This window comes from Geotrypetes seraphini, chromosome 10 (genome assembly GCF_902459505.1).
Source record: "Geotrypetes seraphini chromosome 10, aGeoSer1.1, whole genome shotgun sequence".
Lineage (NCBI taxonomy): Eukaryota > Metazoa > Chordata > Amphibia > Gymnophiona > Dermophiidae > Geotrypetes > Geotrypetes seraphini.
This window is the reverse complement of record NC_047093.1, coordinates 135,901,541-135,928,466: the sequence shown is the minus strand read 5'-3', so window position 1 is coordinate 135,928,466 and position 26,926 is coordinate 135,901,541. Positions and strand designations below refer to the sequence as shown.

General features: G+C 43.8%; 1 protein-coding gene across 1 annotated transcript in view; it reads left to right on the top strand.

Annotated features, from left to right (window-relative positions):
- Window positions 1-20,766, top strand: part of LOC117368622 (vomeronasal type-2 receptor 26-like) — a 50,613-nt gene extending 29,847 nt beyond the window's left edge. The window contains exons 6-9 of the mRNA XM_033962351.1: window positions 3,916-4,737; window positions 8,904-9,131; window positions 13,022-13,145; window positions 19,856-20,766. Of these exons, the coding sequence (XP_033818242.1) occupies window positions 3,916-4,737; window positions 8,904-9,131; window positions 13,022-13,145; window positions 19,856-20,766 (2,085 nt within the window). The remainder of the gene's footprint in view (window positions 1-3,915; window positions 4,738-8,903; window positions 9,132-13,021; window positions 13,146-19,855) is intronic.
- The last annotated feature ends 6,160 nt before the right edge of the window (window positions 20,767-26,926 follow it).

Below are 26,926 nucleotides of genomic sequence, written 5' to 3'. Positions count from 1 at the left end.
AGAGGGGGGACAAGCCTTCAAGGGGGAAGCAGGCCTTCAAAGGGGGACAGGTCTTCAAGGGGGGGGGACAGGCCTTTAGGAGGGACAGGCAGGCCTTCAGGGGTGGGATAGGCTTTCAAGGAGGGGAGAAGCCCAAGGGGAGGAGGCAGGCCTTCAAAGGTGAGGACAGGTCTTCAAGGGGGGATAGGCCTTCAAGGGGGGGGAAAGCCTTCAAGGGTGGAGGCAGGCCTTCAAAGGGGGGGACAGGTCTTCAAGGTGGGGACAGGCAGGCCTTCAGGGGGGACAGGCAGGCCTTCAGGGGTGGGATGCAGACCTTTAAGGGGGGGCAAGCCTTCAAGGGGGAAACAGGCCTTCAGGGATGGTGACACAGGCCTTTAGAGATGGGGTGCAGGCTTGCAGGGGGGGACAGACCTTCAAGGTTGGACAGACCTTCAGGGGAGGGGGGCCCTGGTATAGAAGTACAAGGAGGGAGGGAAGGGGGGTTCAAAGAAATGTGCATATGCTGGACTTTGGGGAGAAAGAAATGGGTCTGAAAATAGAGGAGAGGGAGAGAGATGATGGACAATGGGATTTAGGGAGGGAAGGAACAGAAAGGGAGAGAAGTTGGATGCAAGGGATGGTGTGGAGGGGGATAGAGATACTGGATAGGAGGGTAGTTGGGAAAAGAATGGGAGAGATGGTGGACCTGGGGTGGTGGGGAAGGAGGGAGAGATCCTAGATGAAAGGGTAGTTGAGAAAAGGTGGATCTGTGGAGGGAGACAAAAAAAGGAAAGATGCCAGACCTCCAGGGGAGGGAAGGGAAATGGAAGGGGAAGACAGAGATAGAAGATGGATGGTTAGCAGGGAGAAAGAAGAAAGAAGGAGACTCTGACAAGCAAGTTATCAGAAGACAACCAGAGCCTGAGACCAACAAAATTTGTATAATGACCAGACAACAAAAGGTAGAAAAACTAATTTTATTTTCTGGTTTGTGATTACACTATGTCAGATTTGAAATGTGTATCCTGCCAGAGCTGGTGTTAGACCACAAATGTGAGTTAGGATTTAACAGAGAGAGGAAAAGTCTTTTTTGTTTGTTTATTTTGTTTACATCACAGCGCCAGTGTGGTTAGGAGAAGGCAAAGGGGGTGAAGAGACTATAAAATGAACCCACCAGGATGTTTGAAAAAAAAAACAAAAAACAACAACACCCAATTGGGCAGGAAAATCGAATCGAATCGAAAAACCAATTCAATAGCTGAATCGAATCAAATTTTTTTTTCCTGAATCGGGCAGCACTAGTTTTAACGGCTGGGATGGTTTAGTTGGACTGGAGTGAGCTTTGACAGAGACTCCAGTAGATGGAACCTAAGCACAGTACTTAGCAGAACGCTGGGTTTCTCACCCAGAAATATCTAAGAAAAAGGACAATTTAATTTAAATCATGAATTTGTAGAGTGTGTACATTTGGGCAGGTTGGATGGGCCATTCGGGTCTTTGTCTGCCGTCATTTACTATGTTACAAGCGTATGGTCCTACTTTTTCTCTTCTTATCGCCATGTTCTGCCACTTCTTTTTCCTGAGCAAACTGGAATGAAGTTTAAGTTTAATCATTTGTAAACTGCCTAGTCCTAGGTGGATCATGAGTTACCTAATAATAAAAAAAGAATCTGCAATTGAAACTGTCCACTCAGTTTCAGCAGAAACTGTAAATGCAACTCCCCCTTCTCACTCTCTTCCCCAGGAACTTGTCCAAACTTTTTTCTAAAACCAGCAACATTAACCACTCTTATCATATCCTCTGCCAATGCATTCCAGAGCTTAACTAATCTCTGAGTGAATAAATGTTTTTTCCTTCTATTGGTTTTAAAAGTGTTTTCCCCTGTAACTTCATCAAGAGTCCCCTAGTCTTTGTAACTTTTGATGGAGTAAATAATTGATCCACTTGTACCCATTCTATACCACTCAGGAGTTTGTAGACTTCAATCCTATCTCCCCTCAGCTGTCTCTTTTCCAAGCTGAAGAGCCCAAATCTCTTTAGTCTTTCCTCATACGAGAAGAGTTCCATCCCCTTTATTATCTTGGTTGCTGTTCTTTGAACCTTTTTTGGTGCCAGTATTAGAGAATGACACAGGGACAAATTTTTCCTCGTCCCTGCAGGAACTCCCCATCCTGTGAGTTTTGTCGCTCTTCCTGCCCCATACCTGTAAGCTCCGCCTTAACTGTACAAGCTTTGAATACTTATGATTTTAAAGTGTTTGAGGCTTGTGCAGATGAGGACAGAACATGCAGGAATGGGGCAGGGACAGGAAAAGAACTTGCCGGGATGGGACGGGTAAAAATTTGTCCCTGTGTCATTCTCTAGCCAGTATATCATTTTTTAAGATAAGGAGACCAGAGTGAACTCAATACTAAAGGTGAGGTCACAACATGAAGCGATACAGAGGCATTATAACATTTTGTTAACCATCCCTTTTCTAATAATTCCTAGCGTCTTGTTTGCTTTCTTTGACTGTTGCCCCACATTGGGTGGAAGGTTTCAGTATATTGTCTACAATGACACCCAGATCTTTTTCTTGGGCGCTGACCCCCAAGGTAGATCCTAGCATTTGATAACTATGATTTGGGTTTAATGACGGCTGTGGTACCTAATGCAGTATTATTTAGGTGACCTCATGTTACATAGTAATGAGTTGCAAAACATGTACATGCATGTAAGTAGAGCAAAAAAACAACTGAAGACTATGTACAAGATGCAGGCACTGTTTATTTCAAACTTTAATGGTATATACAACCTTATTACCAAACAGGGGACCCGACACGGTCCGTGTTTCGGACAACACGCCTTCTTCAGGGGTCCTAATGAACATAAACATTGAGTGTAAATAAAACTTAGAATGTATCTTAATGGATAAGACTGGTGATGATGTGCATAATACAAAATCTAAAATATTAATAGTGAGTGGTGATCATACAAAATGGTGACCATTGTGCAATTCAAGTGTAAGGATTATACAAAAAATATATATGTGGAATGTGAAGTGATTAATGAAAGTGAAAATTAAAAAAGAGAAAGGAAAGAAAGTGAAAAAAATAATATATATAAAAGTGTAAATACTACAATTGCTTGTTTTTAAAAGTCTCCTCATTCGGTGGCATAGTAAGGGTGAGCCCCTCCCCTGCCCTCTTCTCAGCACCCGCCTTCCCTTTCCCCGTATCTTTTTTAACTTCTCCGGCGTGAGCAGCATGCTGCCCGTGGCGGTGTTGGCTCGCTCTTTGATGTTACGTCCTAGACACGGGTCCCAGAAGTGACGCCAGAGAGAGCGCCGTTGCCGACACAGGCAGCAACTTCGTACCGGGGAAGTAAAAAAGGTACAGGGGAAGGTAAGGGCCATGCACATGCAGCAAGGAAAGGAATGGGGAGTGGGGGACGGAGAGGAGGAGGGGTACCACCACGCCCTTAGGAAGACCGCACCTGGAGCGGACTGCCCCCCCCCCTCACCCCACCCCACCCCACCCGTACTATGCCACTGTCCTCATTACCTTCACCACTGCTCACAGCAGTATGTGTTGCAGGCAGGGCTGGCTCAACCTATGATACAGAGGAAGCCATGGCCCAAGGCACTGGCGATAAAGCACACCAAAATTCCAGTCTGGTCTACCTTCAAATTTCTAGAGGAATGGATGCCAGACTGGGATTTTGTCACCCTTTATCATCTGTTCTCTGAGCCAGTGCCTCACCTGGTCCAACAGGAGGGGAAGACTTGAGAGAGACGGGGGTGATACTGGATCATGGGTGAGGGAGGGGGAAAAGAAAGATACCAGATTGCGAGGGGTGGGGGGAGCTGATGTAAAAGTTGTCTCGGGGTCCATTGAGCCGGCCCTGGTTATGGGTTGAAAATATTAGGGAGATGATGGAAAACTCTCTGGTTTCAGATCAGCTTTGCATCACAGCATCCAATGCTGAGTGACAAGATCCAGTTTCCGTCATTCTTACGCACCTTCCCTTCGGGCTTTTTGCAACCTCAAGCCTTTGCTCAGTTGCTCCGGCATTTCAACTGGACATGGGTTGGGATCTTATCCTCCAACATAGAAGTCACATACATAGTCAGCCGTAAGATACAGCAGGCAGTAGAAGAGAATGGTGGCTGTGTGGCCTTCATGGAAAAGATCAGTGACCGCTTCCCCAGTAAAAGATTGGCAAAGGTGATGGGGATGATCCTTCAATCCTCGGCAAGTGTGATTGTTTGTAACTGCTACGATATGCATCTCAAGCCTTTTTTGGAGCTTCTATCTCGTCACAATGTTACTGGCATAGTCTGGGTCTTCTCTATAGACTTGACAATAAACCCATACTTGTTCACCAAAGAGTCATGGAGGCTGTTTAATGGCAGCTTGGTGTTCACTGGCTTCACCACGGACATGCCTCACTTTATTGATTTCTTCTACAATATTAGGCCTTCTGCATATCCAAAGGACACCTTCACCAAACTTTTTTGGGAAAAGGCTTTCGAGTGTCAATGGGAAGGACAGAACGTGACCCATACAGTGACTGGGGAAAATGTCATCTGCACAGGAGAAGAAGACCTCAAAGCTCTGGATCTGCCTCTTTTTCGACTGAATGATTTAAGCATTGCTTATCATGCATACTTGGCCGTATATGCTTATGCACATGCTCTGTACAACATGACTTTGGACAGAAGCAAGGATGACACTTTTGGTACAACCACCGATATGCGTAATATCAAACCTTGGCAGGTACTAGTAATAATAATTGTGATGTTTATGGTGCTAACTTATAAAAAGGAAACCAGTGACACGGTACATTACAGGCCTATAGAAACATGCATGCAACCAGTTATCAGCTAGTTTCCATGTTGAAAATAACCTTTTGTCCTATAAATTATAATATGACGAGAGGTAGATACAATGCCAAAGATACTCGGTCATGTTCATACAGAGGGGCACTGGCATTGCTGGGGCTTAGAACTGAAATAATGTGACATTAAGTGATTTCCCAAGAGTAGGATTACCCGATTATCCATTTGGAAAATCTGGACCCCTTGACCCGCCCCAGGCCTGCCCAGTTACACCCATCCCCACCCCAGTCCTACTCCCACTCCCAACTAGAGAGTTGTGCGGGGACAGAAATCTCACCCATCCCTGCCCGTCCCTGCCAGGATCCTCTCCGTCCCCACCCGTCCCTGTCAGGATCCTCTCCGTCCCCACCCGTCCCCATCAGGATCCTCTCCATCCCCACCTGTCCCCGCAAGGAATTACCTCCATCCCCGCCCGTCCCCATAAAAAGCAACAATTACTTCTGACAGGATCATCAATTCCACAGTTTCTTTTGTGTTTGCGCTGCTGTTTTCCTTGTGGAATCTCTTTGGTGGAACCCTTTTTTTGTTTTCTGTTCAGGTAATTAACTTATAAACCCCCTCTTTTACTAAGGCTGACGTGTCCATTATATTATATGGATGAACCCTGCTTCCAAAGCCTTCCATCCCCGTGGGAGTCCCGTTGGCTAGAGGGAGGTCCCCGTGGGAGTCCCGTGGGCCAGAGGGGGGGTCCCCGTGGGAGTCCCGTGGGTTAGGGGGGGATTCCCGTGATCCCCGTTCCCGTGCAGACCTCTACTCCCAACCCTGCCCCAGCCCCACCCCCTGCTGCCTGCTCTCATTGGGCAGGACATCCGCACATGCGTGGATGCCCTCCTGCCTGATGCAATGTGGAGGAAAGCTTTTCAAAACCCGGACAAAGCGCCCAACATGTCCTCAAAAGGAGGATATGTCCGGGGAAATCAGTACTTCTGATAACCCTACCCAAGAGCACACCAAGAGTTAGTGACTGAGCTAGAGCTAAAACTGAAATACAGTTCTCCTGACTCGTACTACAAGGGGCCGCTGAAAAGTTCTCAGCCCGGCCAGCAAAGTTGGGGCAGTCTCCATCGAGGGCCATACACTTAGTCCAGCAATTGTCCACATTTTTCATTCCATCAGAAAAATATGTAATGAAAAAAGTGGACAATTGCTGGACTAAGGGGCTCATAATCAAAACGGAAATACATCTAAAAACCGGCCTCAATCATGTCGTCCAAGTGCCGATAATCGAACCAGGTTTTAGACGTATCTCAAAACAACTTAGGCCCTTTCAATGCTGCTGTGCACCCAGAGCTAAAAGGGGCATTATAGGAGGAGTGGTGAGGGCAGGATCTGTGCGGAACGTGGGCCGGCCTAGACTTAGTCGTACTGCAAGTATAACCGAAAGTGTAACATGACTGCCTAGACGGAAATTGTGCGTTGTGACTTAGGCCATGTAAAACCAGATCTAAGTGCCCAGAAGGTATCCAAAGTGAGCAGATAACTACTGTAGACACAAAGTACAGACCCCCACACACTCCCCCAGTGATCACTGACCCCCACCCCCCATCTCCATAAAAAAACAGAATAAAAAATTTACATATCTGCCTCCAGATCATCAGCAGCTGGCATAGGAAAGCCTAGTAGAGCAACACAGAGGTGGCTTAAGTAGTCTGGGGGATGGGATAGTGACCCATAGAGAGGAGGACCCAGGCCCATAAACTATTCTAATCACTGCATTCATGGTGAAATATGTGCATCCCCCAAATCCACCAAATCCTGCTGTTCTGCCATATAGATACCATGCTATATATATAACTTCCCAAAATACTGTAAGCTACATGTGTCTCTGATGTATTTAGGCACCTGCATTTAAGCCAGGTGCACTGATACCGGATTAGGGTTATCAAATGTCCAGGAAAACCTGGACATGTCCTATTTTTAGAGGACTGTCCAGGCTCCCGGACAGACTTTCCAAAACCCGACATTTGTCCAGGTTTTGGAAAGCCGCAACAAGTTCTGGGTACATCTGGAGGGCCTCTGAGCATGCACGGATGACATCACACACAATTGCGCATATTCCAGGCCCTCCAGACGTGGCTGGTGTTCGTCCAGAAGAAGAGAGGAGGCTTTGTGTGGGCGAACTGGGTGGGGGTGGAGGTGGAACTGGGCGGGTCTGGGGGCAGAACGGGTAGGTTCTGGAGGTGGAATGGGGCAGGATTGTGTGACATGGGGTTTCCCAGAGAAAATATGGTAACCCTATACTGGGATATGGTAGCATTCTGGAATGGAATCTGCAGTAGGTGTCTAGATTCCATTATAAAATAAAATCCTACCATCTACCCTGAAGGATGCTGAATTGAGACTCTGGTATAAATTACTCCCCAAAATGGGAAAAAAAAAACTCTTTGGAACTTCTGATCTGTTTATTAAATGGGATGTTCACAGGGAAAAACTGGATTGTGATGGCTTAAGACAAAGGTATACACTTCCGGTCCTCGAGGGCCACAAACCAATAAGGTTTTCAGGTTATCCTAAAAAAATATGCATGAGATTAGGGTTAACAGATGTCTGGATTTACCCAGTCATGTCCTCTTTTTAGAGGATTATCTAAGTGTCCGGACGGCTTCCTGGACTGGAGGGAGTTTGTCCGGCTTTCGGACTCACAATCTCCAGTTCAGCCCCCACCCCAGAGTCAGGTCTGGCTCTTGTGAGTCTACCCTGTCCTTAGTACCTTTTCCGGCGCTGCAATTTAAAAACTTTGGGCAGCCGGCAGTGTTAGTGACGTGATCCTTCTGACGTTGGTCTGCCCCAGAAGCCTTCACTCTACAGCGCCTTCCTGTTTCTGCATAGGCGGGACACTGCAGAGTGAAGACTTCTGAGGCAGAAAGATTACGTTGCTAACGCTGCCGATTGCCCAAAGTTTTAAAACTGTAGCACCAGAAAAGGTACTAGGGACAGGGGAGATCACGAGAGCTAAACCCGACTTATGGGTGGCCTGGGTGGGCAGCTGGAGAGAGAGAGAGGCTGCGCTGGGGGGGGGGGAGTGGGATGTTTTAGGGGAGAGACTAGTGGAAGGCAGGGGTGAGGTAGAGCAGGGCACCATGGGTTGGACAGGGGGGTAGGGCGGAGTCAAGTGTCCTCTTTTTTGACTTGCCAAATATGGTAACCGTACATGAGATAGATTTACAGACAATGGAGCTCATATGCTTGTAAATCTATTTCATGCTTCTTCATTAGGGGGTAATATAAAAAATCCAGCCTGTTTGTAGCCCTTGAAGATTATCAGTAAGTACCGCTGGAATGCCTCTCTATCTAATTCATAAAATCAGCATCTTTGCAGAGATGATCTGTATAAACTTATAACTAAAACCAGGAAGTTTGATCATGTGACACCCCTTTTAAAAGATGTGCACTGGCTTCGGGTGACCCATCGGATAACATACAAACTATGCATACTCACTTTCAAATCTCTCCTTAATAAAACCCCAGCATTTATTTACAAATTATTAATTCCATATTCTCCAAATAGAACTCTGAGATCCAACCAACAGAACTTATGAACTATTCCATCTCTTAAGGTTATTAATACTAGACGGCAATTCATTTTCTCTGTCACCACACCTCAGACGTGGAACGCCCTTCCAATTTATTTAAGGGAAGAGCAGAATCTCGAGAAATTTAAAATTAATTTAAAAACATTTCTCTTTAAAGATGCTTTTGGTCATTAACTAAACACTCCGTAGGTCAGATTATTTTTACTGTATCATATTATATTTTCTATTTGTTTCCCATTTTGTGTTTTTCCCTTTTTATTCTACTTTTCTATATTGATTTTGTATTTCACCTCCCCTCTTTCCTTTTGTATATAAGTTTGTTAAGTTAAACTTTTAATACCGAATGTCATTATGTATTGTTTTGTAATGTACTGTCTCCTATTAATTGTAATTTTAATTTGTTCATCGCTTAGAAATATGATTAAGCGATTAATCAAAACAATTATTAAACTTGAAACTTGAAACTTGTATAGTCAACAAAACACATCTCCATCATCGTTAAATTTGAAAGGTCCTCCATTATCTGCGGAGCGTGCATTTCTCAACTGAATTTGAAGAGAATGTCTTCTTCGATGCCAATGGAGACGTGCCAGCCATCTTTGACATCATGAATATTCAGATACTTCCAGACGACACCAGCAAACTGGTAAAAGTTGGTATATATGACTCCAGAAAATCCCCAGGCGAGGAACTCTTTCTGAACATCACTGCCATCCGATGGAATCAAAATTATAACCAGGTGAGAAGTAAGGGCTTCAGGCTGAATGAAGACTTGGGTAAAATGAGGAGGTGAAACAAGGTGACAGAAAAATCATCTTTCTCGCACAGAATATTGATGGTATTTTTACTCAAGGCTTTACATTCATTAGAGTTAAAAGTCAACAGAACAATAGCACTCTGAGTGGTCTTTTGCTTGATCCTTCAACTTACCTAACAATGTAAACCCATTATAAAAGAAGAGATTATGGAATGAGTCTCAGGAGCAAGCTGGGGGTTTACGCATAAGCAGCATAGACACAGCTGTGTCAAATGTAAGAACTTAAGAACACCAAAATTCACAAAAAACACCCTCCAAAACACAGGGCTACGCATCAGAATTATAACAAAAAAAGGAGAAAAGACCTCAGTGTCCAATAGGGGCTCTAAAAAAGCTTCCCACATAGACAAGCTGGTTCCAGACAGAGTTTGAGACCAGCAGACACATCCTCGGTCAAAAAACTCCTCAAAGCTCTCTTAGCAAATTCAGAGTCTCACAAATCTATTTTTAGAAATATTTTTAAAGTCTTTTCATTAGTATTTTCATTAAAGTCACTTATCTGAACAAATTGCTGTTTGAACGTAGTCCTGGGATTAGAAAGCAGGAACAAAATTGCTCCGTGGGAAGTAAGTTGAAAGCTTATTCAAGCATGTCCATTGTCACACCTCCACATCAATCCAACAGGGCTCCCTGTTTCGCTACAACGCTTCATCAGGGATTTGCTGTAAAAAAAAAAAAAAAAAATTGGTTGCAAAGAACTTCAAAAAAACAAAAAATCAAACTGCTACTTAACCCACAGCGTCCATTCAACCGCTTCCACTCCTGTCACAAAATGGCCCCTCAGCGTTCTAACTAATATGCAAATCCACTCGTCATCACGCACACGTGGTGACATCATACTTTTTCCCACATCCACTCCTGCAATAATAATATGCCCCAAAAAAGTAATCAAAACCAGGGTTTCCAGTCCGTACTATTATTCAAACCTGTAGGAACACAAGTTTGTAACCAAAAAATCCAACGTTGTTCTCTTTTCAACAATAATTGCTTGAAGTCACCACCCCGAGCAGAAGGAGACACACGTCCAAGAGCCCAGCAGCGTAGATCTTCAAAAGAATGACTGTACTCAATACAGTGTTGCACCATAGGTGCTTCTGCCCGTTCTCACAGTAGGCAGGAGCGGTGCTCTATAACAGTGGTTCCCAACCCTGTCCTGGAGGAACACCAGGCCAATCGGGTTTTCAGGCTAGCCCTAATGAATATGCATGAAGCAAATTTGCATGCCTATCACTTCCATCATATGCAAATCTCTCTCATGCATATTCATTAGGGCTAGCCTGAAAACCCGATTGGCCTGGTGTTCCTCCAGGACAGGGTTGGGAATCACTGCTCTATAAGACGTGTCTTCAGTGCTCTAGATGTCTGTCCCACCTTTCTTGTGTATTTGGATTTTTTTAGAACTTAAGAACAGCCATAGTGGGTCAGACCAATGGTCCATCTAGCCCAGTTTCCCGTTTCCAACAGAGGCCAATCCAGGTCACGGTATTTGGCAGAAACCCAAATGGAAGCAACATTCCAGAATCTCAAAGAGTAGCAAAATTCCAGAGCCCCACAAAGCAGCAACATTCCTTGCTACCAATCCAGGGCATTCAGTGGCTTGCCCACGTGTGTCTCAACAGTACACTATGGACATTTCCTCTAGGAATGTGTCCAAATCTTTCCTAAAACCCAGCTGTGCTAACTACAGTAACTACATCCTCTGGTGATGAGTTCCAGAGGTTAACTATTTTCTGAGTAAAAAAAAAAAAAAAATTCCTCCTATTTCTTTTAAAAGTCTTCCCTGAGAAAATTAAAGAGATACGAGGGAAGGGAAAAGGGGTGTGTGCATGGCAGGGGGGGGGGGGGTAAAAAAGGTGGGGGAGGGGCACCACTCACCCTTGGTATTACATTGATGCTAATAATTTTAAAGCCTCCTCAACAGAACCCTAAATGGGGGAAAAATGGTATATCATCTGTATATAGTCAATAAGATACTTGAAACCCTGAGAGGAGTTTACAGAGAATCCATGATACTACCTGTACTCAACTGGAAATAGTCTGAGATATCTGTACCAGAAAAACCCTATTGGTCGAAAAAGACTGAAACCAACACTTTTTCCGATATCCCAATACCTTCCAATCTACCCTACCTCAGACCATGATATACAAAGTGAAAAGCAGCAGTTGTGTCTAATGTGGTGGAATGCCCTACCAAAGGAATTAAGATTAGAAAAGAACTCTGGAAAATTCAAGAAAGGGATAAAGACTATCCTTTTCTCAAACTACTTCAACTGAAATTATGAAGTTACATTACATTACATTACATTAGTGACTTCTATTCCGCCTGTACCTTGCAGTTCAAGGCGGATTGACAGAGAGAGGAAACTAGAACTTTCAGGGATGCATGTAAATAGATTATATTTAGTTGAAATGGCCAACCTCCTTAAGAGATATGTAAAAAAAAGTGTATAGTGTATTTAGCTGCAATAGTAAACCTGTGTACATACATAGGACAACTGATTTGGTATAAACATGTGCATATAAGTAGGATGATGGATTAATGGCATAACCATGCTGGTATTAATAATTCTGTAACCCACCACAGAGCTCCGTGTATTTCAGTATAGAGCCCATGTATTGTAACACCTCACACTCCTTATGGCAGGGGTGTGCAATGTCGGTCCTCGAGGGCCGCAATCCAGTCGGGTTTTCAGGATTTCCCCAATGAATATGCATGAGCTCTATTAGCATACAATGAAAGCAGTGCATGCAAATAGACCTCATGTATATTCATTGGGGAAATCCTGAAAATCCGACTGGACTGCGGCCCTCGAGGACCGACATTGGACACCCCTGCCTTATAGTAACATCTCTACGGAAGCTAATGTATCATAACACCTTTGCAGGGGCTCATGTAGACCACGTCCTTGGTTGTACTAACTACCCCTAAAATTGTCTATTTTAAATTTGTATTATTGTCAATATATGTTTTTTATTGAAATTGTACACCGCCTAGAAGTCTGATTAGGTGGTATAAGAAATTCTAAATAAACTTGAAACTCTGAATTCACTCCCCAGTCATTAGTAGCGGTATAGAAACTCTCCATAATCATAATCATGTCACCATCAGATATCTTCCCAAGTAAGGCCACAATACTGCCGACCTGTGTGTGTCAATGATATCCACCACACCTGCCTACCTTCAGACTTTGTATTGGACAGTCCTCAAGAGTTGGGCATATCTAAATACATTCTTGTTATCTATTGAGAAATGTGTTATCCTTCATGCACATAGATTTTCCTTTTGTCCATTCCCCTCTTTGTGTCCTGAGCTTGGCAGAGAGGCAGAGAATAGCAGGAAAAAAGCCAGAATGGCAACAAGGGTGGCCCCAGAGGTCTTCATGGGCCACCTTTGGTTTCCAGGCCTTGTATTGGAATGTTGCTAGTAGTTGGGAGTTTGCCAGGTACTAGTGAACCTGGATTGGCCACTGTGAAGACAGGCTACTGGGCTAGATGGACCATTAGAAACATAGAGTATGATGGCAGTAAAGGGCCATCGGCCCAACAAGTCTGCCCACTCGAATAACCCACCCCCCTAAGCACTTCCTCGAAGTGAACCCACATGTTTATTCTTAAAATCGAGCACGTTGTTGGCCTCTACTACCTGAAGTGGAAGATCATTCCAATGATCAACCACCCTTTCGGGGAAGAAATACTTCCTAATGTCACCATGAAATCTCCCACCCCTGACCCAGTAAGGCTATTCTTATGTTCTTATGCAACACTGATATAAACCCATGTATGCTTCTTCTAACTTTTTAAATTTCCTTAAGATTCCTGTCTCTGTGTGCAGCGTGAGCTGCCCTGTTGGGTATCGGAAATCTGCCAGACTGGGACAGCCCTCCTGCTGTTTCGATTGCGTGCCCTGCTCTTCTGGACAAATAGCCAATGAAACTGGTGAGCATTGTGCCACTTCTGGTTTTTACAGAAGCACAAACTAGTGAGGCTAGTTGCCATGGGGGCAACAGTATTTGTGCTAGCAGGTAACAGTTTAAGAGTAACAATTAGGAAAAGGCCGGTAGCCACCCAGCAGATCAACCTCAGTTGTGATTCATAAACTGCACAAAACTAGTGGCTTGTGTAATTGTCCTTGTCCCCACGGGATCTATCTCCATCCCTGCAAGCTTTGTTGTCATCTGCAGGGATGGGACAGGGGACAGGGACAGAACTCACAGGGATGGGACAATGATAGAGATAGATCCCGCGGGGCCATGAACAAATTTGTCTCCATGTCATTCACTAGTATAGAATGAGGAGCACTATATAGAAATAGAATGGAATCCAATTAAAGCAAAGCTTAAATGACCTCATAACTGCTTTGATGGCAGAGGTTGGTAATTAAGATCAATGCTGGACAGACCTTTATGGTCTGGGTCCCACAGATGGTGAAAACAGATCAGGATCGAGGCTAGAACAGGTTTCCAGTAGTTGAGAAGTAGGACCGGAGCCGAGCCGAGTCTATACGAACTGTATCCCAAAATTGGCAGGGAGAAACGGAGATAAAGTATAGAAGTGTTTAATCATGAAGAGGTGGAACCTGTGCAGAGTGCCATATTCAACTCTGGCCACCTTGATGGGCAGACTGGATGGACCGGGCTGATATTTACTTCTGAACTCCATAAAAGGAGTACATCTCAGACAGATGGTAACGGAGCCCACTAGGGCCCAGACGATCCTAGACCTGGTACTCACAAACGGGGAAAGCATCTCAGAGGTCTCGGTAGGAGATACGCTAGCCTCCAGCGACCATAACATGGTATGGTTCAACATTGGGAAAGGATCCCCTAAATCAATTACAAAAACAAAGGTGCTCAACTTTCGGGGCGCCGACTTCGCACGTATGGGAGATCACGTTCATCAGACGTTACAGGACCAAGCAGAGACCGGCAATGTGGAAACTATGTGGTCGTACCTGAAATCATCCATACACGAAGCAACTAATCGCTACATAAAATCAGTAGATAAACGGCAAAGAAACAACAAACCCCAATGGTTCACTGAAGAGATCTCACTCCTCATTAAGGAGAAGAAAAAAGCATTTCTTTCCTACAAACGCACCCAGAGAAGAGAAACTAAAGTAGAATATAAGACCAGATCGGCAGCGGTCAAAACAGCAGTTAGGGAGGCCAAACGTCGAGTGGAAGAAACTCTGGCAAAAAACATTAAAAAAGGGGACAAATCCTTCTTTAGGTATATCAGCGATAGGAAAAGGAACACAGACGGTATAGTACGCCTTAGACAACCGGACGGAAACTACGCGGTGGCGGATTCAGAAAAAGCAGAACTACTAAATGAATATTTCTGCTCAGTCTTCACCTGCGAAGCACCGGGACACGGACCACAGTTGATGATAATACAAGACGTGAATGACCCGTTTCAGAACTTTGAGTTCACTCCTGGGGACGTCTACAACGAACTGGCAAGGCTAAAGGTAAACAAGGCCATGGGACCGGACAATTTACACCCAAGAGTGCTCAGAGAATTGAGAGATGTCCTGGCAGAACCGTTGGCAGTGCTCTTCAATCTCTCACTAAGTACGGGGAAAGTTCCGTTGGACTGGAAAACAGCCAACGTCGTTCCTCTACATAAAAAGGGTTGCAAGGCTGAGGCTGCGAACTATAGACCGGTAAGCCTCACCTCAATAGCGTGCAAACTCATGGAAACACTAATTAAGTATAAATTAGATACGATCCTGAACGAGGGAAATCTCCGGGATCCCAGCCAACATGGATTCACCAAGGGTAGGTCATGCCAGTCCAATCTAATAAGCTTCTTTGACTGGGTAACAAGAAGACTAGACTCAGGAGAGTCCCTGGACGTCGTGTACCTGGACTTCAGCAAAGCGTTTGACAGCGTCCCACACCGCAGGCTGCTGAACAAGATGAAATCTATGGGATTAGGAGAGACTCTAACTGCATGGGTTAAAGATTGGCTTAGTGGCAGACTTCAGAGGGTGGTGGTCAACGGTACCCTTTCTAAAATGTCAGAGGTGACCAGCGGAGTGCCACAGGGTTCGGTCCTGGGCCCACTCCTCTTCAACATATTCATTAGGGATCTGACTCAAGGGCTCCAAGGCAAGGTAACCTTATTCGCTGATGACGCCAAACTATGCAATGTAGTAAACGGCTTTAATCTTCAGGATGCTATGGAGCAAGACCTGCGTACTTTAGAAAGTTGGTCCTTGATCTGGCAGCTGGGCTTCAATGCCAAGAAATGTAAGGTCATGCATCTCGGCAACGGAAATCCTTGCAGAACTTACACCCTGAATGGAGAAACTTTAGCCAGGACCACGGCAGAACGAGACTTAGGAGTAATCATCAGTGCGGACATGAAAGCATCCACTCAAGTGGAGAAGGCTGCATCTAAAGCACGGCAAATGATAGGCTGTATCAAGAGAAGCTTCGTCAACAGGAAACCTGAAGTCATGATGCCACTGTACAGAGCCATGGTGAGACCGCATCTGGAATACTGTGTTCAATTCTGGAGGCCGCATTACCGTAAGGATGTGCTCAGAGTTGAATCGGTTCAGCGGATGGCTACCAGGATGGTCTCGGGGCTAAAGGGTCTCCCGTACGAAGAAAGACTGAGCAAATTGCAGCTCTACACTCTCGAGGAGCGTAGGGAGAGGGGAGACATGATTGAGACATTTAAGTACATCACGGGACGGGTAGAGGTGGAAGATGATATCTTTCTTCTCAGGGGACCCTCGACCACAAGAGGACATCCGCTCAAGCTCAGGGGAGGGAAGTTCCGTGGAGACACCAGGAAGTACTTCTTCACGGAGAGAGTGATTGAGCATTGGAACGAGCTTCCAGTGCAGGTGGTCGAGGCACGCAGCATCTCAGACTTCAAGAACAAATGGGATACCTATGTGGGATCCCTACGAGGTCATGCCAAGGGATAGGGTCACTAGGACTGAATGAGCGGGTAAGTAGAGTGACAGTATAATTACAATTATTCTTTAGGGGGTCAGTAGATTTAAGAGGGTGGGTAAATAGTGTGGGCAGACTTGATGGGCTATGGCCCTTATCTGCCGTCATCTTTCTATGTTTCTATGTTTCTACTATGTTACTATAATTAACGATGAACCATGAGAAATGTCCTATCATATTTTGTACTGAAATACAATATGAGTGGATATGATTATTACTGACAATTATTTGCAATAACAGAGTCTAGCTAGAACCCACAGCCTGCTAGTTGTTGGATCTATTTAGGAAGGCTATGGGTTACCTTAGTATTTGTGGCTGTTAAGATTAATACAATTTTTTGGTTAGATCTAACAAGGGAGTGGTTCTAGAAATTTTTTCACACACCAAGAGCCACAAAACCAGAATTCACAGTACCAAAGAGGTCACGGCGGCCATTTCCTAGTGGCCTCAGACCTGGGCAGGAGGGAGTGGGCATTACTTCTTCCCATTCACCACTGGACCACCAGGGATTCTGCAAGGTAGGCCCGAGGGAGGAGGGGGCCTGCGGGGAGGAGGGGGGTTGGCCCTGACCTACTTTGTATCTTAGGTAGTGAGGGAGTGCGGAGGATCGGGCTAGGGGTGTTATTTCTATTCCAGGGAGTATCGGGACAGAAGGGGAGGGCACACGGACAGAATCTGGGCATGAATGGCTTAACCCTGGAAGGCCCAATGGGGTCAAAATGACCCCAGCATTCATTTTTGTCTGCTGTGCAACAATGGCTCAAAGTTAATATTTTACGACTTTTCATGTGTTATTGTTACAAGTTAAATACTGCAAAATGTTTTTTTTCTCTATCATCACCAGGTGGCGCTGAGTAGCAAGTTTGTCACTAAGGCCCATTGGGGTCAATTTGACCTGAATACCAAAAACTATTAATAAGCACTTACAAAAGCAACATTGTTAACATAATTACATTTCTATTATAACAGAATAGCCATGATTTAAAACATTAAAAAATACCCAACACGAATTCACACTGTGTGCAATAACACATCACTATTTGCATTATGGAATACCAATAATAGGCATTTTCAGGGTTTGACACCCTCTTCCGTTAGTTTCACGCACTGTTACGTAATAGATTGGGATATTGTGTAAGTAGGTATAGCCAATGTAAGGAATTCTGCTGAGGAAGTGAGAAGGATACTTTTGGAAGGATGTTGAAGTTGATGATTCAAATAGTTCAGCGTTGGAAGAAGACAACTGTTCAGGTGACAAATTTAGTGATTTCTCTTGCCATGCTGGTTACTCTTCCTGTTCCAGTTTGCAGTCTGAATTGTTATCTAGTGAAGAAGAAGCTAATTAGCTTCTGGAAAATCAAAAACATCCTTCTCAGACAGGTCGTGGTGTTTGGTGTCTGTTATGATCGGGGTTGAGGGAGGATTAGGGGATCAAGAGGTCAAGGAAGTTCAGGTCCTCACTCGACTTCATTAACGAGGAGTCTAACCATTCCTTCATCAGATGGACTGCCTTTGGCGTGGAGGGCAGAGATGGAAATCTGTGGCAATAGCAACCAGTGAAGCCAGCATCTGGAAGGAAGAATATTAAGGATATTATGCATACCATGCCAGGGCCAACAAGATATGCACTGAGAAATGTAGATAGTCTGCTGATGACATTCAAATTATTTTTCAGAAGCTCCGATACCACAGAGATCTCGAAATGGACAAATAAAGATGCTTGGAAAGGTATCGATGAAGAAGAGTTCCGCAGTTTCTTGGGACTTTGAATGACTAAACTAAACTAAACTAAACTAAACCTTGGGTTTATATACCGCACCATCTCCACGAATGCGGAGCTCGGCACGGTTTACAGGAAGAAAGATGAGAGAGGAACTACAGTGGAGAGATTAAAGAGTTAGGTGTAAAGGGGGAAGGTGAGAGGCCTAAGAGGGGGGAAGTGTTACAGTTTTGAGAATAGCCAGGTTTTTAGGTGTTTGCGGAAGAGTTGGAGGGAGCTTGAGGTTCGGAGAGGGGAGGGGAGGTTATTCCAGATCTCAGTGATTCTAAAGGGGAGGGATGACCCAAGTTTGCCTACATGGGAAATACCTTTTATGGAAGGGAAGGATAGTTTAAAAATTTGGGAGGATCTGCAGGAAGTAGGGGTTGGGGAGTTCCAGGTTAGAGGGATAACGGCAGGAAGGACTACAGTACATGAACAAATTTAATAACAGCATTTACAGATAATGAAAATCAACACATTTTTTATAATGTTTGCATTTCTGCTTACTTATATCAAATTAAACCAGGGCTTGAATTAATTTTGACTCATGTTTCCTTGAATTATAGTCACTATAATCATATACAAACATTTAAAAGTCATATTAATAACAAAACCACTAATAAAGTATGGATATAGAATGTGGGGTCAAAATGACCCTAGTGGGATTCAGTGGTTGTAAAAATTTCCGGGCCTTCAAAGGTTAAGCGGGTCCCATCCAATATTCAGCTGGAACCTTCAAAAGCATCTTATGCTGGTCCCAACTAAATATCAGCCGGGACTCATATAAGCTCCAGCAGCCTGGAATTAACTGTGGATATTCAGTGTCAGTGCCTGAACATGACCCAGCACTGAACATCCAGGCTAATTAGCTGAATATCGACTGGCATATTTTTACTCTAATCTTCCTACCACCAAAAAGTAGGAAAATTTCTTGTAAAAAATCTTATTCAGAACTAATTGCCAGAGATTTATGGGAAAAACCAGGAGCTAATCATATTTCATTCTTGTATAATAGGGTACCTCAGCAGTCTGGGATTCTTTTTCTTGGAATATTATACTGATATGATCTTAGAAGAAATCCCTGGATAATTCTTTTTAAAGACGCATTTGGAGTATAACAGTCCTTTTAAGGACGGCAACTGAAACTTATTCCTTGCCATTTTTTAATCATTTTAACCTATTTTACAAAGTACCAGACTATTTATTTTTTTTGTTCCCCTCCCTTTTGTTTTGATCCTTCTCCCTCTCTTTCTCATTATACAAATGTATTTCTGCCCTTTTCCATAATGTTTGTCTGTGCGTTTGATTGTTTGTAATATTAATTGTAATTTGTTTTTAACTGATGCCCTTTTTATTCTTTGTTTTTATATTACGTAAAACCACTTTGAATTTTGATAAGGCGGTATATCAAATTTTTAAATAAACCTGATGCCTTTAGTCTCTAAAATAAACATAATTTAAGCAGTGTAGCCAAGTCATCCCTCCTTATGTTTTTTCCTTGAATGTTCTCTTTTCTTTTTTTCTAAAACATTTACTATGTAACTTTTCCCCTTTTATCCTTTCGTGTTTTTGTTATGAGTCTGTTTTTTACCCTCTTTTTATATAATATTATCTGTATGCTTTTTTAATATGTTTATATAACTTATTGTAATTCGCTTAGTAAATTATGGATAGGCGATTCATCAAATTAATAAATAAACTTAAACTTAAACCTGAAACCTGAAGACGTCTTAATAGATTCAATTTGAACAGAGCAAGGAGCTCCAAATCAATATATGTTTCCATTCATTCAAGGGGCTTCCAGGGATGAAACTTACTAATCATATGGGATCCCCTGAGTCATATAAAGTAATAGTACTGGTAGGCTTTATCTGGTGCTCAAACTTCTGATTGGTCTTTCTTCTTTGTTTCAGATACAGGCAAGTGCCGGAAATGCCCAGAAGACCAGTGGCCCAATGAGAGTCGAGACAAATGCATTCCGAAAATCATTGAATTCCTCTCTTACCAGGAGCCCCTAGGAGTGGCCTTGGCTGTTGTTGCTCTCATCCTGTCCGTGACCACTGCCCTCATTCTCGCCATTTTCTTCCGGTTTCAGAACACTCCCGTGGTGAAGGCCAACAACCGGGGCCTCAGCTACCTCCTGCTTTGCTCTCTCATTCTCTGTTTCCTCTGCTCTTTGACATTTATTGGCCTTCCTGCGAAGCTCACCTGCATGATCCGCCAGCCCGCCTTTGGTCTCACCTTCACCATCAGCGTCTCTTGCATATTGGCCAAAACAGTAACAGTGGTCATCGCCTTCAAGGCCATCGATCCCCACAACCACCTCAGAAGATGGATAGGGCAAAGCATATCATATTTTACTGCTGTGCTCTGCTCCCTCATTCAGCTGCTTATCTGCCTTTACTGGATCTCCAATCACCCTTCGCTTCCTGAGAACAGCAGCAGATCTGGAAGTGGGAAGATGATCATTGAGTGTAACGATGGATCGACTATACTCTTCTATTGTATGCTGGGATATGTGGGCTTTCTGGCCATCATTAGCTTCATAGTGGCCTTCTTGGCTAGGACATTACCTGACAGCTTCAATGAGGCCAAGTTTATCACCTTCAGTATGTTGGTCTTTGTGAGTGTCTGGCTGTCTTTCATTCCCGCGTACCTCAGCACACACGGAAAGTACATGGTCGCAGTGGAGATCTTTGCCATCCTGTCTTCTGCTGCTGGGTTACTCTTCCTAATCTTTTTCCCCAAGTGTTACATTATTCTTCTACGACCAGAGATGAACACCAAAGAACACTTAGTAGGAAAAACTATAACACGGAAATAAAGTCTAAGCAACATGGACAGATACCAAGTGGTCTCTTGGACAGGCTCAGTGACACAGACCTTACCTGTAGTGGCTTGTGGAATAAAGGGGGATGGGACTTATATGCTGCTTTTTCTGTGTGTGGTTACAATCAAAGTGGTTTATAAATTTTAGATAGGCACTCATATTTTTTTTTCTACCTGGGGCAATGAAGAATGCTCTAACCACTGGACCACTCCTCCACTCCCAGTGACTTAGAACATAAGAACATAAGAACATAAGAAGTTGCCTCCACTGGGTCAGACCGAGGTCCATCTCGCCCAGCAGTCCGCTCCCGCGGCGGCCCATCAGGTCTGCGACCTGTGGAGTGGTTTCTGACCACTTCTATAACCTACCTCAAGTTCTATCTGTACCCCTCTATCCCCTTATTCTCCAGGAACCTATCCAAACCCTCCTTGAACCCCTGTACAGTATTCTGGCCTATCACATTCTCCGGAAGCGCGTTCCATGTGTCCACCACCCTCTGGGTAAAAAAGAACCTCCTAGCATTTGTTTTAAACCTGTCCCCTTTCAATTTCTCCGAGTGACCCCTAGTGCTTGTGGCTCCCCACAGCTTGAAGAATCTGTCTTTATTTACTTTCTCTATGCCCTTAAGGATTTTGAAGGTTTCTATCATGTCCCCTCTAAGTCTCCTCTTCTCCAGGGAGAACAGCCCCAGCATTTTTAACCTGTCAGCGTATGAAAAGTTTTCCATACCTGTTATCAGTTTAGTCGCCCTCCTCTGCACTCCCTCGAGTATCGCCATGTCCTTCTTGAGGTACGGCGATCAGTATTGCACACAGTACTCCAGGTGCGGGCGCACCATTGCGCGATACAGCGGCATGATGACTTCCTTCGTCCTGGTTGTGATACCCTTTTTGATGATGCCCAGCATTCTGTTTGCTTTCTTTGAGGCTGTCGCACATTGCGCCGATGGTTTCAGTGATGTGTCGACCATCACCCCCAGGTCCTTTTCAAGGGTGCTCACCCCTAGCAGTGTTCCCCTTATGTTGCTAACTTCCCCCCTTAGTGTAAAGAGTTTCAGTCTCTGGAAACCCGAGCTGAGATTGTGATGTCACAATGCCTCATTTCATCAGTGATGTCACAATAGCTTGATTGTAAAAGGTAAAGGACTTGATATTACTGCTTTTTCTGTGTGGCTATTTTTTTGTACCTGAAGTGTTAAGTGACTTGTTCCAAGGTCACAAGGAGTTGTAGTGGAAATTCAATTTACAACCTCAGGGTGCTGAGGCTGCTGTTCTAATCACTCCCAGTGGCCCATGTTGCTAACTTCCTACCTCAGTATGAAGAGTTTCAGTCTCTGGAAACCAGAGCTGAGATTGTGATGTCACAATGCCTCATTCCACCAATAAGAGTCACTCATCAGTGATGTCACAATAGCTTGATTGTAAAGGGCAAAGGACTTGATATACTGCATTTTCTGTATGGTTTACACCAGGGGTGTCAAAGTCCCTCCTCGAGGGCCGTAATCCAATCGGGTTTTCAGGATTTCCCCAATCTAGTTATTGTGAGTGAAGGGAGCTAAACTAAACTAAACTAAAGCTTAACTTTATATACCAGGTCATCAACCTAAGGAAGCTCGACTCGGTTCACAACAATTAGATAAAAACTAAAGAAAGTTTACAATAATTAAATAAAAACTAAAAAAAAAAAAAAGTAATAGCAAAGGTTTCAAAGAAATTAGTTTTCCAAATGTTTGGCAAATGGAAAAGTTTTTAGACATTTATGGAACGATTGGAAAGAACTTGGGCTCCTCAGAATTAAAGGAAGTTCCTTCAAGTTTAAAAGCAAGAGATTGACTGAATAAATTTCATATAAACCGTTTTGAGCTCCCCTGGGATAACGGTATAGAAAATTGAATAAATAAATAAATAAAGATCTTAACTCCTTTCATTCCTTTTCTTAGAAGGAAGGGAGAGTTTGAATTGTTGGATGCCTCTTGCAAAGGAAAATCTGTAAGCATTCCATAATAAGGGAATGAGGGGAATAAAAATGCCATAGAAAAATCTGAAAGAGATGCAGGCACATTTGAATTGAATTCTAAGATAAACCGGGAGCTAATGAAGACTCAGGAGCAAAGGGGTCGCTTGGTCAAATTTACTTTTTCCAAAAATCAGCTTCGCAGCAGTATTCTGGATTAATTGTAATCTTTGGATACAGATCTTTGTGATGCCAAGATAGATGGCGTTGCAGTAATCTAGTCGAGATAATATGATTGATTGGACCAAGACAGAGAAATATCGATGATGAAAAAGATGTCTAACCTTCCTCAACATTCGTAAACTAAAAAAGCATTTCTTGACCTATACTAAATGCAAACTTCAACGGGGGACTTTCCTCCACTTCTTTTTTGATTGCCCGAATTTGCACTTTTGGGAACCTATATGCTGTTGCTTACAGGCCTTGCTTAACTGTGTTTTGCCCTGGAATGGACAAGCCTTATTGTTGGGGGCTGTGCAGGTCCTGGTTCAGCATGGTATGGATGTGTCTTCTCAGAAATTTGTTTTGCATGCTCTGTTACTGGGGAAAAAGCTCATTTTGAAGGAGTGGGCCTCTGAGGGGACTCCTTCCTACCCTATGTGGATCGCCTTGATGAAGCAACAAGCCTGCTTTGAATTGGACTCTTATTCGTCCCACTCTCAGGAGCTATGGAAGACCTACTGCGGACTGTGGGAGGGGGTTTTGCAGCTTACTGTTTGACACTTACTGTATGCATGTACATGATGGCAGCTTTGTTGCTGTTTCCATGAGGTTTGATATTGTACCTAATATGGTTCGCTATCTCCTCACCTTACTTCTCCGCTAATTTTCTATACTATGGTTACGCTGTTCCTACTGTCACTGTTTTACTGTCCCTACCTTTCTCTACTCCTGCTGCTCTTTGCCCGTTATCACTCTGGGTCCCATCGGTGTTCAGGAGAACCATATTTAGTATGAATGGAGAATGGGTTAGTATGTATGTGTATGCATGGGGGGTTGTTATCCCCGGTTTGGAGGGTGCATGTGCCGGATCGTATAACTGGATGGAGTAGTTTGACTTGCAATGGCATTTTCTATGCACCTCTTTAGTTATGTTCTCATGCGCTTATGTGCGGCCTTGCTCCTTATTGCATTTGTCTCTTTATACATTGCATTATCAATCTGATTGTATTTTGCAGCCGTTTTTCTGCTTGGTTCTTTGTTGACATGGCTGAACATTGTACAGTATCTTGTACCTTGTCCTTTGTACTTTGTATTCCTATTTCAGTTTGGTTTGCCATGTAAGCACTTACTCTCTGTCTTAATAAACATGATATTACTAAAAAAAAAAAAGAGAGACAAGAAGATTTTGTTTACGGAATGGAAAAGGTCAAAAACGGACAAAAACTGGAAAAAGCACAAACAACATCAAAGCAGGTGCCATAAGGCGGTAAGAGGGGCCAAAAGAGACCATGAGGAAAAAATAGCCAAAGAAGCAAAAAACATCAAGCCGTTCTTTCGATATATTAAGGGGAAACGACCTGCGAAGGAAGCGGTGGGGCCGTTGGATGGCCATGGAATAAAGGGAGTGTTAAAGGAGGACAAAGCCATCGCCGACAAACTGAACACATTTCTTGCGTCTGTATTTACTGAAGAGAATATACACAACATACTGAAACCTGACAGGCTATATGCAGGAAACGAAGATGGGAAACTGACAGGGTTGATAGTCAGTCTAGAAGAGGTATGCAGGCAGATTAATAGGCTTAAAAATGATAAATACTCGGGACCGGATGGCATCCATCTGAAGGTAATCAATGAACTGAACGGGGCTACAGCTGAACTGCGTCATCTAATAGCCATCTTTCGATCAAATCAGGAAGGATTCATGAAGACTAGAAAGTGGCAAATGTTACACCGATCTTCAAGAAAGGTTCAAGGGGAGATCTGGGAAACTACAGACCAGTGAGTCTGACCTCGGTACCGGGAAAGATGGTAGAGGTGCTGATAAAGGACCGCATCATTGATCACCTTGATGGACACAATCTGATGAGGAACAGCCAGCATGGCTTCAGCAAAGGAAGATCTTGCTTGACAAACTTGCTGCACTTCTTCGAGGGAGTAAACAGGCAGATAGACAAGGGTGACCCGGTCGACATTGTATATCTGGATTTTCAGAAGGCATTCGACAAGGTTCTGCATGAATGATTACTTCGAAAAATTGCGAGCCATGGAATCGAGGGTAAAATACTCACATGGATTAAAAACTGGCTGGCGGATAGGAAACAAAGAGTGGGGGTAAATGGACAATACTTGGACTGGAAAAGCATCATGAGTGGAGTGCCGCAGGGTTCAGTGCTTGGACCCGTGCTCTTCAACATCTTTATAAACGACCTGAAAATTGGTATGACGAGTGAGGTGATTAAATTTGCGGACTATACAAAGTTATTCAGAGTAGTGAAGACGCAGGAGGATTGCGAAGACCTGCAACGTGATATAGACACGCTCGAGAAATGGGCTGCGACATGGCAAATGAGGTTTAACATAGATAAGTGTAAGTTGATGCATGTCGGTAACAAAAATCTTATACACGAATACAGGATGTCTGGTGTAGTACTTGGAGAGACCCCCCAGGAAAGAGATTTGGGAGTACTGGTCGACAAGTCAATGAAGCCGTACGCACAATGTGCGGTGGCAGTGAAAAGGGTGAACAGAATGCTAGGAATGATTAAGAAGGGATTGGAGAAGGTTATCATGCCACTGTACCGGGCCATGGTACGCCCTCACCTGGAATACTGCATCCAGCACTGGTCCATGAAGAAGGACACAGCACTACTCGAAGGGTCCAGAGAAGAGCGACTAAAATGGTTAAGGGGCTGGAGGAGTTGCCGTACAGTGAGAGATTAGAGAAACTGGGACTCTTCTCCCTTGAAAAGAGGAGACTGAGAGGGGACATGATCGAAACATTCAAGATAATGAAGGTGTCAGCATAGCTATTGCTAGCAATCAGCATTTTGGTTACCCTAACCAATGTCAGCAAAGGCCTATGGGACATTATATCAATCTGACTCTGGGATGTTGATGCAGTTAGACCCTAAATGCTCCTACACAGAATTCACAAACATTAAGCATCCAGCCAGACTGGATTGTTTATCAAGAAGATAGGCTGCTTGAATGGAACAAAGAAGCCAGAGACTAATCCCATCTACCATGCCTGCAAGTATCACACCCTCCTTATCAATTAAACTAACCATTGTTTCAAACAGTTTACAAATTCTAAACAGAAAGATACTGGGAAACACAATAGTTTCTATATTCAGAATAAGATTCCAAGCTATAAAAGCCTCCTCTCTGTAACACAGGTCTATCTCTTTCTCTGTCTATCTCTCTGTCTGTCCTTCTCTTTATCTATGGAACCAAAGCTTAGACCATCACCCCATCCCCCTTTTCTCAATCTCTCTCTGGATCTCCCTGGAACTTCAGGCTTCTATGTCTCTCTTTTCCTCTGAACTCTGTAAGGCAGGGAAACTGCTTTGCTCTCTCATTAATTGTAATGCTTAATTGTAATGCTTATGAATATTGCTTTTCTGTAAGCCTATTTCTATAATATATTCTTTATGCAATCACCTCTGGCTGTGTTTCTTATTTGATTCTACTCCTGAAGAATCTTCTGTGAGGGAACTGAACCTGGGACCTGGCGTTTGTAAGGGCGCCTCTCACATAACCCCTACCACCTCACCTTGAGGGGGACCTGACCTTCAAACCTAAGGGTGCCTCTCACATAACCCCTACCACCTCACCTTGAGGGGGACCTGACCTTCAAACCTTACAGAAGGGAATAGACTTAGTAGATAAAGACAGGTTGTTCACCCTCTCCAAGGTAGGGAGAATGAGAGGGCACTGTCTAAAATTGAAAGGGGATAGATTCCGTACGAACATAAGGAAGTTCTTCTTCACCCAGAGAGTGGTAGAAAACTGGAATGCTCTTCCCCACTGGTCTGACCCAGCAGTAGCAACTCTTATGTTATTAATTTTTTGCCTCAGTCTTCACTGAGTAAGATGTGGGGGATTTACTGGTGCCAGAAATGGTATTCAATTCTGATGATTTGGAGAAACTCAAACAAATCTCTGTAATGCTGCAAGATGTAAAGGATTAATTTGA